This window comes from Scomber japonicus, chromosome 13 (assembly GCF_027409825.1).
Source record: "Scomber japonicus isolate fScoJap1 chromosome 13, fScoJap1.pri, whole genome shotgun sequence".
NCBI classification, from domain to species: Eukaryota; Metazoa; Chordata; class Actinopteri; order Scombriformes; family Scombridae; genus Scomber; species Scomber japonicus.
Window position 1 is genome coordinate 30,880,913 of NC_070590.1, and position 14,195 is coordinate 30,895,107.

At 42.7% G+C, this 14,195-nt stretch overlaps 1 protein-coding gene across 2 annotated transcripts in view; it reads right to left on the reverse strand.

Moving 5' to 3' along the window:
• Positions 1-251: 251 nt before the first annotated feature.
• LOC128371875 (mitochondrial fission factor) overlaps positions 252-14,195 on the reverse strand; it is a 38,272-nt gene continuing 24,328 nt past the window's right edge. For both annotated transcript variants that reach the window (XM_053332258.1, XM_053332257.1), the window contains exons 7-8: positions 1,157-1,226; positions 252-1,042 (exon numbers count right to left, since the gene is read on the reverse strand). In XM_053332258.1, the coding sequence (XP_053188233.1) occupies positions 911-1,042; positions 1,157-1,226 (202 nt within the window). In that variant the 3' untranslated portion in view covers positions 252-910. The remainder of the gene's footprint in view (positions 1,043-1,156; positions 1,227-14,195) is intronic.

Below are 14,195 nucleotides of genomic sequence, written 5' to 3' on the forward strand. Positions count from 1 at the left end.
AAAACACTTGTCTTCAGGTACTGCATTACACACTGGCATACTTTTTTTTTTTTTTAATTTGGACTTTTAAAAAACCCTGAAGCTTGTTAGCATTCCTTCTTCCAACACAGTTTACACAGCACAAATAAATTAACAAAAACTAAGCTCTAAGGTCACATTCCATCATGACAAACTGCAAACTGGAGTTATTTTACCTTATGTATACATTTTCAAGCAAAACAAAAACTAAACATTTTCCACCAGTCTGGCCACCCAGAAATGAAGTGTTCTGACAGTTCCTACATTGTGTCTGACATAATGCTAACAGAGTGATATTTATGAAATAGTACTAGAATTAGTTGCAGTCTGTTGTTATCACCTCTATACAACACTGTAATTCTACTGAAAGATCTTTGTATTAAGCATTTTGCCCTTATCACAGTATTACCAGCTTCATTTGGTAAGATACATCTTGGTTGCATATTTTCTAGAGGGCAGGTATGTGTGCTTGTGTGTGTATGTACTATTGTTTGACTTTCAGGTTACAGACAGCTGAGATTACATTGAAAGTTGTACATCTGGCTTGAATCGAGAAAGAAAATTGAATGTGATATCTGAGAATTCTCACGTGTGTTGTCATTTATTACACACTTTCATCAAGTCCCGCATTTCCCAGAAATATTAATCTGTAGGGGAAAGAGACATGAAGACAGCCAGAGTGAGAGTGAGTGTATAAACTCTCTGCATGATTATTGAGTGTTGACTGTAGCCTTTGCTGTTGATTCTGAATGCTGAAAATATTAGGAAATATGCAAATGAGGAAAAGAAAACACCCTCACGTGAAACACACAGCAATTCCAAACAGTGTTAAAGTTTATATTTTCCTGAAGGAGTACTCGGAAGTTTAGTCAGATAAATGTGCAAGTTTGTGTTATCTCCGGATCCACAGCCACATGTTGAGCAGGCAAGCAGAGAATAGCAGTGAAAACAGGACAACTTCTGTATTCCTCCGTTCAGTGTTGTGCCTCTCAAGTGCCGCCAGCCGGCGACTCATCTTCATCACCTACACAGTTAGGCAAGAACAGATAAAGCACAGATGGACAGATAGATGGAGAGGGATAAACAGATAAAAGAAGCACACAGGCTCATCTCAGTGGCGCTGAGCCTTTTAGCCTACCTGTCTCCTGAGGACAATGAACTCCACAGTAGCTCCTCCCTCTTCTTCTAGGCTCCAGTTCTCCACAGCTCTGAACACAGTCAGGATGAATAACAGACAGAAAGAAAGAGACAGAATGAGAGACACAAACCAATCTAAAACCTTAACGCCATACATGCCCATCCACAGAAGTTTTGACATTACTGTTACACAAGTACAGTAACCAAACTCACAATAAATGCTAATACATAATAAGTAATTTACAATTAATGCTAATAAAACAATCCCACCGCTAAAAAGCGGTATATTTATCTGCAGAGACCCCAGCCTCCATCTTAAGGGGGCTTCTGGGCAACAACCTTTGGACATTAAGTGCGTACTCCCAAGCCAATGATAGTGAATAGGGTGTGAGGTCAGGACTTTTAGCGTAGAGACCAGCTTACATTGTTGTGTTTAATATTTGATTAATTGCTTCCCCTGCTTCTCCATTTCCCTACTCTGCTGTGTGCTGTTCCTCTGCATGTGTCCGCATGTAGACCAGAGAGTGTCTGTGAATCAGTCAAAAGAGAAAAAAAAGAAATTGGATATTCAAGATCAAGATCAAGCCTTTTGCCTTTTGTGCTTGCGCACATAGGAACTCTTGTGCGGTTGTTTGTTCAGAGAGTCAAGTCAAGTTAAAAAGACACACAAGAAAGACACATAAATCTATAAAACATATACTACTCTAGAAATAAAAGGAAAGTGCATAAAACCCTATATAAAGGGAAAGTGAGAGCATTGTAAATTACATAAAACTCTATATAGAAGTGTAGATTGCAATTTAAATTGCACAGGCCCAGGAGACAATATAATATGCTATGAGGTAGGTCAGGACATCAGTTCATTTTGTTTTGGCCAAGAGTCTCACTGTGGCAGGGAAGAAGCTCTTAAAAAAGCGTGTTCTGTTTGTGGTGATGCTGTTCGTCTGTGTCTAAGGTTGTATGTGCAGTTTTTGTGTTTGAGCAGGGGGTGAGCTGGATGTAATGTGTCTCTGATTATTCTCTCCTCTTTTTTGACAGTAAATTGTGTCCATGGAGGGTAGTTCCATTCTGATAATCCTCTCTCCAGTCTTTATGACTCTTTGCAGGGCCTTCCTCTCTGTCTGTGTGGTGTTTCCATACCAGACAGTGAGGATGCTCTCTATCAGTCCTTTGTAGACCTGGGTGAGAGGGCGACAGTGCAGACCAGCTTTTCTGAGCAGCCTGATGAAGTACAGTCTCTGCTGGGCTTTGTTCACTGTGGCAGCAGTGTTCAAAATCCAGTTCAGATCAGATGTTACTTGTAGCCCCACGAATCTGTAACTGTCAGCCCTGTCCACCTCAGTCCCCTTGATGATGAGGGGCTGCAGGGGAGGATGGATTTTTTCTGAGGTCCATTATTATCTCGCTTGTCTTGTCTGTGTTGAGGCTTATATCGTTCACCTCACCATAGGCAAGAATGTCGTTCACCAGATTCCTGTAGCCCGACTCGCTACATTTAACTTGAGCCTCATAAAACAACAAGAGTGACTCACCTAAAGGCTACAGTAGTGACTGTCCACTGCTAACAAAGTAAAGTAACTCCAGCCTACTGATTCTTGTTGATTAGCATGTTAGCATTTGAGCATGCTCAGGGATCAGTGAGTGCAGCCTGGTGACAGTCAGTCGAGCAGCTGAAACGCTCTGTCGGGACCGAAGTAGCCGGGATGCAGAGGCATTGTTGTGCTATCCTGGGTAGCCTGGCCAAGGTGCAGGTTTACAATGAACTACGTCATTTTTAGTTTGATCAGGTCCCACGCCAAACTTCGCCTTGACCTCTTCATGTTTAATATCTACAGCAGCTGGTAGGTAGCTGAGCCGTTTTCTCTGTCAAATATTGCCCCCCGTTGGTAAGATGTCTCATTGCTGCCACATAGTGAAATTCATTGCATTGCTTAAAGATTTACACTACGCAACACAACTTCTATTTGAAACCAGCGTTTGATCAATAAAAATTTCATGTGATCGACAACATTTTTAGCGATCAATTATCGATCATCAATTAATCATGCCCATCCCTAGTGGAGACACAGTCGTATGTGTGAGGTTGAAGAGTTTTGGACTGAGACAGCAGCCTTGTGGTGATTCTGTGCTGACGGCAAGCTCTGCAGACACCCTCCTTCCCATCCTCACCACCTGTGGTCTTTCAGTCAGATAATCCAAGATCCAACTACAGGTGGGAGTTGGGACGCGAGGTCTGTCAGATTCTCAGTCAGCCTGCCCGGGTGGATGGTATTAAAAGCAGAACTATAATCCAGGAACAGCGTTCTGATTTACGTTCTTCTGCTGTCCAGGAGTGCAGGATGTGGTGTAAAGCAATGGCCACGCCACTGCGATGTCCACTGAGCGGTTGGGGCGGTAGAAGAACTGGAGGGGGTCGATAGTGCCCGGGACCATGTGATTGATGTGTGAGAACCAGTTTTTCTAGACACTGGCGTGAGTGCCACTGGCCCAAAGTCATTCAGAGTGGATGGATTTGTTTTTTTTGGAACTGGTACAATGGTGGAAGATTTAAAAATACGGGGGACTACTGCTTGGTTTAAAGACAGACTGAAGATGTCGACATACACACCAGTGAGTTGTTCTGTGCAGGCCTTCAGAACTCTAGGAGGGACGCCGTCTGGTCCCACAGCCTTGTGGGGGTTCACCTGCCTCAGAGCTTTCAGGACCTATGTGGGTGTCACCTGAAAGACAGTGTCCGTGGGGTTGCAGGGGGCTTTTAAGGGGGTGTCTGTGTTCAGTCTATCAAACCTGGTGTAAAAGGTGTTAAGGCTTTCTGGGAGGGTGGCATCCTGAGGGTCTGTGGTTGGTACTGTTTTCTTGTAGTTTGTGACTGCTTGGTTTGCATTGTATTACTCTTATTCTCACCTGCACTGTTTGCTCTCTTGTTGGACTGTAAAATTTACCATTAAAAGGTAACAGTTGTCACTACACAATTCAGCAGTCAGACAGCTTACAGTTCTGCGGGTTTCTTTCTGTTAAAGGGGAATTTTTCCTTGCTGCTGTTGCCACATCTGTTTCTGATTGTTTAGTGTAGGCCCATATAAACACACCCACTCACTCGCATGCTTTATATGATCTTGTCTTAATGTAGCCAAAGCTGTTCATGCATAATGAATCCGACCCATAACTACATTGGATATACTGTAAAAACAGGTGTATAAGCAGGTGTTTTACAGTATGTTTTTACAGTAAGCGTTTATTTTTTCATTTAAAAGTGTGGTGCGTCTTATACACCGTTATGTCCAATAAAATACAGAGAGGTTGGACTTGGATATGATTGTAGGTATGTAAAAGACCATCCACACTAAGAACTATAACTATAACTATAAAAATAATGATGTGAGCGTCCACACTAATTGAAAGGGCTAAATGCAATTTCAATTCCATTCCCCCACTTTACGAGGGGGGTAGGCATGGATGGAGAGCGAGGGCTTCCGTCCGCTCCTCCCCCTCTACCTGCCTGTTTTCAGTGAAACACTTTCCATCCACTGACGAAACAGCTGACTGAGGATACAACGGGACCTGTTGTGATGTCAAGTAACGAAGTAAGTAAATAATTATGCGTAAGACTTACTAGCTTTCCGATGCTAACATTAGCTAACTGCTAGTAGTTGAAAATTAACAAGCTGAACATAGTAGCCAAGCTAACAACTTCACATTGATCATTTCTGTTGGATTCTATGAGCACTGCTGGCAAACGGCTGTGACATTTTGGTTTTTGTGCAATTGTAAAAATATTAACCAAGACGTGTGTTACTAGTGTAATGTAGCCAGAGTCTGGTACATCAACTGTCTCTGAGGTAGCTAATGCTAAGTTTGTTCCTTATAAAATTATAACATTATATTATAATTGTTGCTGCTCTTTTCATAACTGATAGTTTGATTTTGATTTTGTTAAGGGCAGTGGCAGTGGCTGGCATGTCTGCTGAAGCAGCTGCAGAGTGTCTGCCGCCTGAGAGGAGCAGTACCAGCAGAGGAGCCGGTGTGAGGTGGTCAGATGAGGAGTAGGAGAGAAGAAACAGCGGTTTGTATCATCTGTGCTTCTATCCATTTGAAGTAAATTGTAAAAAATATCAACATAGTGTTAAATGCCAGTTTTTCCAGTGTGTCTACACCAAGATTTACTTATCAGTGTATGTGTTGTTCATCTTTTACAGAGGTTGCTTCAAGACCCTGGAAGGAGCCTTTTTGGCTATGTTCACACCGCAGTTAAAAATGACCTGAATCTGATTTGTTCGCTCAAATGTGACCCATATCTGATTTGTTTCTGACAATGTGAACAGCACAAGTCGCATTGAATGTGACATTTCCAAATCCAATTCAGGCCACTTTCAAATGTGGTACTGAATCGGATACAAATTGGATTTTTTGGAATGCGACCGCAATCTGAACAGTCAAGTCGCATTTAATGCGGCTTTGACGTTATTCTGGAGCAACACACAGCATAACACAGCTAATGCTCCGCATAAAGACATTATTAAAGTATTCATTTTCTTTCTCCTCTTCCTCCTTTTTAACATCACCCGCTCACAAATTTGCCGGAAGCCGCCACACACTGTTTTTAACAATGGACCATAAGTGAGACTACCAGTAACTTCACCAGCTGTTGCTGTTGCCATGTTCGCTTCCCTAAACACCGTTGTGTGTGTGTGACGTCATGAATGATCAACTGAGCATGGGGGTCACTTCAGGAGTGTGAGCTGTTCACATCGCAGTCCGCAGACAGGCCACATTTAAAAGTGTAATATGAACAGCCAAACAAAAAAATCAGATTTGATCAATAAATCGGAATTGAGCATTAAGGCCAGCGGTGTGAACGTAGCCTTGGACCTGCAACCAGGGCTGGTTTATGATGCTCTGATGATGCAGCAGGGCCATCATGGTGCTCCACCATCCACAGGAGCTCAACTGCCATGCCATACCTACCTCTGACATCTGCAGCAATATGCACCCCAAATGTACAGGCACATGCATCATTTAGAGATCAAAGGCAATTCAGTCCTGTTCAGTAGACTTCACACATGTTTAATTCATCATTTTTAATAATTTATGTTCAGAAGTTATTATTGTTTGGCCTACTGTTCATTAACATGTGAACAAATATTTAAAAAAAAAAACATGTATGGATCTGCTTCATTCACTAATAACCTAATTGTGAAACACCATAAGTTTCTGCTTTGTGGTAAACAGTACATCAATTTACATTTCACTAGTGTATTGTCAGTACAGATGTTATGACCCAACCTGGCACGTGCCTCGTCATCTGTCAATCACTGCTGCCTTGACAACTCAAACAATGGAGTCGTGGTTAAAGTGAAGTTGTAATGCTCCTGAAAATACAGAAGGACAAGTGGCAAAGGCAAAATTACAGCCGGTAAAATGTCAATATTCAGAGGAATATGTTTCTATGGGATTCAAGTCCACAAGTTGTAACCCATCCATGGCACTGTGGGGAGAAACTAGCGAACAGTGCCATGAAGCCGGCACATCTTAAGTGTCATCTCCAAACTAAACACCCGTGTCATGTTGGTAAGCCTCTTGAGTTTTTTAAGAGAAAACACTGAATTCAGATTGTCTCAAGACACGATGCGGAAAGCATCCACGACTTCAGCCAAAGCCCTGGATGCCTCTTATGTGGTGTCTTTGCTTATAGCAAGACCATCCTAGACAAAAGTGCAGCAGAGAAATTAAAGACTGTGTCAAATGACTGTTTGCCGCAGAGTAGATCAAATGGGAATAGACATCGTCGAGCAAGTTGTGGGAAAACTTAGCAACTCCTTTTCCCTCCAGCTGGATGAGTCCACGGATGTCAGTGGAAATGCACAACTTGTTGCTTTTGTGAGATACGTCGATACTGACGACATTTATGAGCATATACTATTTTGTAAAACTTTGGAGGGGAAAACAACAGGAGAGGATATTTTTGATGCTGTCAACACTTTTTTCTGTGAAAATGGCCTCAGATGGAAATCCTGCAGCAGCATATGCATAGATGCAGCAGCAACAATGACGGGCAGCACGAGGGGACACATAGCGCGAATTAAAAAGGAAAACCCCAATGTGAAGTGGACTCACTATATGATACACAGGGAGGCATTGGCGTCAAAGAAAATGAGCCCTGTGTTACTTGACGTTTTGAACGACAGCATCAAAGTGATCAACTTCATAAAGTCAAGGCCACGTAATGCACGCCTGTTTCACCGCCTCTGTGAAAATATGGGAGCTGAACTCACACAATTGCTGCTGCACACAGAAGTACGCTGGCTCGAGGGAGAATACTCAACTGGCTGTTGGAATTACGATCGGAAGTTCACACCTTTCTCATGGAGCACAAATCCCCCCATGCCACCTTGTTCCAGGAGACAGACTGGCTGGCAAAGCTGTGCTATCTGGCAGATATATTCAGCAAACTGAACGAACTGAATATGTCTTTACAGGGCAAGGACACCTGTATTTTAAACCTGTATCACGATTAAAGATGGCTAAGTTACAGATGTCTGTGGAGAAGGGCGGCTTAGCTGTCCCTAATGTCAGGTCTTATCAGCTGGCTGCACAGCTTCATTACATAGCCGATTGGATTAATGATGACCCAGAATCAGTGTGGCTAGATCTAGATAAACTTAATGGTTTGTTATTTGCCCTAGACTTATAATATCATAATTAAAAGAAGTCTACAAGCCTGGCAAGCAATAAGAAAGCTGGAAGGTCGTGCAAATACACTGTCTCCCCCAGCTTGCTCAGATGGTGGGTTTAACATCTGGAGAGAGAGGGGCATTCTAACTCTGGGACATTTATTTCATAGAGGAGTGGTGCTCCCATTCATAGAAATCGAAAAGAAGTATGATCTACCCCCACATAATTGCTTCAGATTTTTCAAATTCGTAGCTTCATTCAGGATCAAAGCAGCAATGTCTTTGACTGCCAGATTTCGAAAATGGAACGCTTACTTCTCAATAGGGGCAAGAAATCAGTCATTGGTCGGGGGTATGCTGAATTTAACATTGCTAGTGATATGACTACAGACTGTCTGCGACAGGTGTGGAATAATGATCTCGATCTCACAATAGATGAAACTACATGGGCAGAAATTCGGCAATTGGCAAAGGAGATCTCTATATGTAACAGAACCGAAGATAGCCAGTTTAGGATACTGCATCATTTACAGGTTACCTCCCAGCTGAGACATAGGATGAACCCAAGTTTGTCAGAAATGTGTTTGAAGTGCCATGTGGAGGTGGGGAGTTATGGGCACTGTGTTTGGTCATGTGTGCATATGGGGTACTGGGGTAAAATTACTGATAAACTCAATTTGATTTTTGATGTCCATCTTGACCCTGTGCATGAGGTTCTACTCCTTGGATTGCCTAGCCCTCATATTAAAGGCTCAAAGAAGGCTGTTCAATATTCTCACATTCGCTGCCTGGAAAAATATATTGCATAAATGGATTGATAATACACCTCCTACAATTATAGGATGGCATAAATTGATATTTGAGTTAATACCTATGGAATATTTAACGTACAGATTCAAATGTAAAACGGCAGTTTTTCTTATACTTGGACATCCTTTAGATATGCAGATAAAAGACTCACAAATATTGTCTTAAAGGGAATGGCTGATTGCAACACGGATACTTGGCAAAATGACATCTTTGGGTCATAAGGTCAGATTTCTACTTGCTTGGTGATCAATTGTCATTTATTACTCAGATATTTTGTTTTTATAAAAGTTGTTAAAAGCTTTAAATACTTATTTTGAAAGTATGCATCCTTTTTTAAAGATTTTTTCCTTTTCCAAGACTGTTGGTTGTTGCATTACTGTCAATTGTAATGGACTGAGCGCTATGTGCATAGCACCTATACTGTATAAACATACAGTATAGGTGCTATGACACCTCCCACTGTATACCTATACAACTGTATGCAATTACTTTTTCTAGTAGGTAGTGGGCCTCAGTATATGTAACTTGTGTGGCCACTGTTTGTAGCGTTTGTTTTTGTATGTTTATGAAAAATCATAATAAACATAAAACAAACAAAAAAACCCCTATATGACAAGGTGGGTGGCTTCCTGGAAAAGGCAGAGCTGTGGAGAGGGGCCTGTGCACAAGTTCTCCGTCGCTCTGACGGATTTCCGAAGGTATAATAATAATATACATGTGATACTCCACATTATTATCACAACAAACACACAGAGCAGGCATGGGCAGTCCGTAAGTCAATTTCCAAATATCAATAAACTGTTACAATGATATTAGAAGCAAGCAGACCATAACTGCATCTAAATTACTGAGTTAAATTGTCACAACTCACCACCGCTGTGTCTGTCTGCTGCACGGAGGAGTCAGCTGCGCCTGAGACGGAGGGGAGGAGCAGCTAACGTTAGCCCCTGCTGCTATTTGCGGTCATCGCGCTCCTCTCCTCTGAGAGTCTATTCACGGCAGACTGTTCTCTCTCACTGTTCTGTATAAAAGGTCCAGACACTGAATGGGGGACAGAGTTGCTCTGCCAATAAGCGGCTACAGAGGTAGTGGCTGTAGAACGCTCAACCTCAAACACCTGCGTGCTGTTTGAAAGTACTCGGCAGCGACATTTTGCTGATTTTGGTTGGTTAAATATAAGAAAGCAAAGTCTTAATGAGAGATCTTCTTTATGGCTATGATGATGATCTCTGTATTAAACAGCTGTATGGATCATCTGGTGGGGCTGAGCCCTCAGTGTGTGTTGCTCACACAGTGAACCAGGTGAAACCTGGAGGTGAACAACTACATCCTTACACTACTGTTGCAATAAAAGCTAACAGAGTAAAAAAACCCAAAACAATACGAGTGATTTAATTGAATCCACCCAAAAAACGAGTGCTTGATTTTTGTTTTAAAATACAAAATGTTAAATTGATTTTCTTCTTTTTCCTTGTCAAATAGGGATGAGCAGAAATATAAAAAATTGTTTGATTTTCTTTTCATATTTAGAATAGTAAAATAAAATCACTGGCAAACAAACAAGAAATGACCAGTTTTCTCAAAAACAGTTGAAAGAAGTAGGGGAGAGTGGGGTAAAGTGAGAAATGTTTTACATTTGCTCCCCTCTAAGCTAGCTAAAACGATATACGAGTAAAATTTACATATTTCCCATTAATTCATGGTGTTTCCTATAGCGATGGAAATGATCAGAATGTAATCAGGACGAAGGACAGAGAAAATATGATTGTTTTTAAAAAAGTGGTCTTGTGTCTCACTTTAGCCCAGTTTAGGGGCAAACTGAGACAGACCAGAGAAATCAAGGGGGTAAAGTGAACCAGCTGGGGGTAAACTGATCCACTTATTTTTTCCACTCTGAAACTACGATAACACTTGTTGTAGCAGTTAGAATCCTGACAGCTAGCTTGACAACCACACATTCCAGAACTAATGTCAGACTAGTAACAGAAACATGGGGATTGGTCAATTAAGCACATCTTTTCCGAACACTTGAAAGTAACTCTGAACAAAATCAAATACAACATAATATAATTCAAAATGTTTTAATTAACATTCAAATGACAGATATAACCAGTCTCGGGGTCAGAACACAGACAGCTAGTGTCTGGGCGTCAGAGCAGAGGAAGGAATCAGAACCAGCTAGAACAGCCTGGGACTCAGAACACAGGACTAAATCCACCTGGATTAGAACATCAGCATACTGTCATACTCTAAAACTAGGCCTATTCTACCTTCCAGCCCTGAAGATTAAAGGGGAAGATGAAGAGTTGCTGTCTCCGTGTGGTTCCTCCAGGCCTTTTAGGTTGAGGCAGCTTCTTCACCACATCACTTTTAGGAACATGTGCCACATCATTTTCCTTTATAGCAAATGTGGGTCTCTCCCACAAGTCTCTAAAGACTCTCCAGCTGGTCCAGAATGCTGCTGCTCATGTTCTGACAAAAACTAGAAAGAGAGATCATATTACTCCCATCTTGGCTTCACTGCATTGCCTTCCCGTAAAATTCAGAATAGAATTCAAAATCCTTCTCCTCACCTTCAAAGCTCTCAATGGTCAGGCTCCATCATATCTTAAAGAGCTTATAGTACCTTATGTACCTACTACAACACTGCACTTCCAGCATGCATGCTTACTTGTGGTTCCGAGTATCTCTAAAAGTAGAATGGGAGGCAGAGCCTTCAGCTATCAGCCTCCTCTCCTGTGGAACAATCTTCCAGATTTGGTCCGGGGGGCAGACACCCTCTCTACATTTAAGAGTAGGCTTAAAACTTTCCTTTTTGATAAAGCTTATAGTTAGGGCTCTTAGACTGCTGGGGGACTCCCATCATGCACTGAGCTCCTCTCTCCTCCTGAACCCTCTCTATCTATCCATCTATATCCATTAACATTCATGTACTATTAATGCATTCAATAACCTAAACTCCTTCCCCGGAGTTGTCTGTGCTTTCTCGTCTCACAGGTAATCTGGGCCTGTAGATGTCCGGATGACAGATTCCAGTCCCGGACCTTCTAGCTTCATTGTTGATTTTCATTGTGCTTCTCTCCTCTATCCTTCCTTTCTCTCCTCTCAACCCCAACCGGTTGAGGCAGATGGCTGCCCACTCTGAGTCTGGTTCTACCTGAGGTTTCTTCCTGTTAAAAGGGAGTTTTTTCTTGCCACTGTTGCCAAGTGCTTGCTCATGAGGGAATGTTGGGTCTTTTTAAAATTAAAACATGAAGAGTTCGGTTTAGAACCTGCTCTATGTGTAAAGTGCCTTGAGATAACTGTTGTGATTTGGCGCTATACAAATAGAGATTGATTGATTGATTGATTGATTTCGTCATCCTCAACTTTCTCAACCATGCCAATGTAACGGACGCTCCTGTGTTTGGTTGCAAAGTTAACTATGGCAAAGTCACCCACGGACAGATCTGTGTTTCCTGGATCATTTCTCTCATCCTCAGAGCTCTCTTCATCAGACACGTTATCAAGTGGGACAGGGACATCACACTCCTCAGAGCTGCTAACTACGATTTTCTTTTTGGTTGCTTTCTTTTTCGGTTTTCCCTTTTCTTTGCTATTTTGCTTTTTCCCTGCCAGTTTCTTTTGTCTTTCTTTATAAAGCCCAATTTCCATCAGGTCCGTCAGTGGCACGTTACAGCTGCGCCGCGGTCACCGGAGCTGATAGGTACCACTATAATCAATGAGAGTGTCTCCACCGGGAACGTCTCAGCAGCGTGCCAGCAACGTCCCAGCAGCGGCTCTCCGCGCCGCAGCGCTATCAATAGGTAGCATTTCTATTTTTGACGGAGCTGTTTCTAAGTCGCGACAAGCTCAACAGAGCAGATTGCACCAGACAGGAAGTCAGACACTGAATGGGCATAATAAAACTTCCGTCTTTCAAAATAAAACAACCCGTGCAGCCTCCAAATCGTATTTCAGCAACAAACATGAATAAAACAGACAGATAAAGACTCCCTCTAGCTACGTAGCCTACTGACAGATGAGATAAGCACAAAAATCAAAGAAAATTACCAAATCAACCAAAATTGAGCAAGTTAACAAAACCGGGCCATTTAGTTGTGCTGCTACTACAATAATTACTGTAGACTAAAAGCACTGTTCGGATTTGATTGGGCTGCCGTAATTACTCTATTAATAGTGCAACTTCATTTTAAAAGGCAGCTTTCTCTCCCAGAGCATGCTCCGCCACGCTGCTGTAACGCTCCCAGTGTGAGTTGACACCGGGCAGAGGACGGAGCTAAACCGTAGCGAAGCTGTTCCGCGCCGCTGACGGACCCGGTGGAAATCCCCAGTAAGCCTTTTCAATTACCTGCTTCTCAGGAGTATCAGTTAGGATGGCTGTCTTCACACGCTTTCCTTTGGTTTGTGTTTGGGGACATTTGGGAAGTGGTAGGATTTCACGAGGAGACACATATCCAGGCGAGGCACAATCATGTGGACCAAAAGCAGTGGATGGATTTGCATCAGCGAGTGAATCATCTGCAGCGGGTGGTTCATCTGCAGGGGGTGGACCATCCAAATCATCAGCAGGGGTTGGATCATCTGCAGGGGGTGGACCATCCGGATCATCTGCAGGGGCAGGCTGCAGCTCAGGGTTTAGCCGGTCTGACACCATGGATGGTGCAAAAGCTTCATCAGGGAAAATCTCTCGGTTATATGGGAAAATCCCAGTGGACCTAAAGCCAGAGGTGATGTTGTGGCGTGGTGTCACTGCTGATATGAAGGCCTCATTCACAAGTCCTGCAATCTGGTAGATGGAGACTGTTTTGCCAGGGTTAGTTCTCATCCACCCATCAAGAGCTCGGCTGTATTGGGTCTTGAATGGGCCAAATACGGTCATGTCAAGAGGCTGTATGCAATGAGATGTGTGGGGTGGGAGGGTGAGCAGAACAATACCGTTGCTCTTGGCTATTTCCACTGCCTTAAGTGAGATGTGAGCTTTAAGATTATCCAGGATTAGCAGCATGGGATGGTCAGGGGTGCAGTTAGTGTGGTGTATTAGGTGATCGAGGAACTCAGCCCAAGTGTCTTCATTTATCCATCCTGTTCTGGTGGAGGTACCTTTGGCTCCTGGAGGTGCTCCTATCATGAAGCAGTCCTTAAACTTAACTCTGGGGAAGATAAACATGGGAGGTGTGGCATTCCCAGCAGCATTTACTGCACACACCACAGTCACCAGTTCTCCTCTCTCAACCGATGTGACAGAACCAACTTGCTTTTTTCCTTTCTCTGTCACAACCTGAATCAGATAGAAAGAATCAATGGCATGTGCAATCAGTAGGCTACTACTGGTCTAAAGGTACGTTTTATTTCTTTTCAGTCCATTCATTTTTTCCAGTTCACAGGTTCACAATATTACTAATAGCATTAGTTTCAGCATTCTGTCAATAGCTAGCTGGTCATTATCACAAGCCACTCAGTATCAGTCTGGTGCTCTCTAATGTATCATGTGTAGCTTACCTGCTGTGGCTTTTGTACTGTAAAGACGCCTGTTTCATCCCCATTGTAGATCATGTG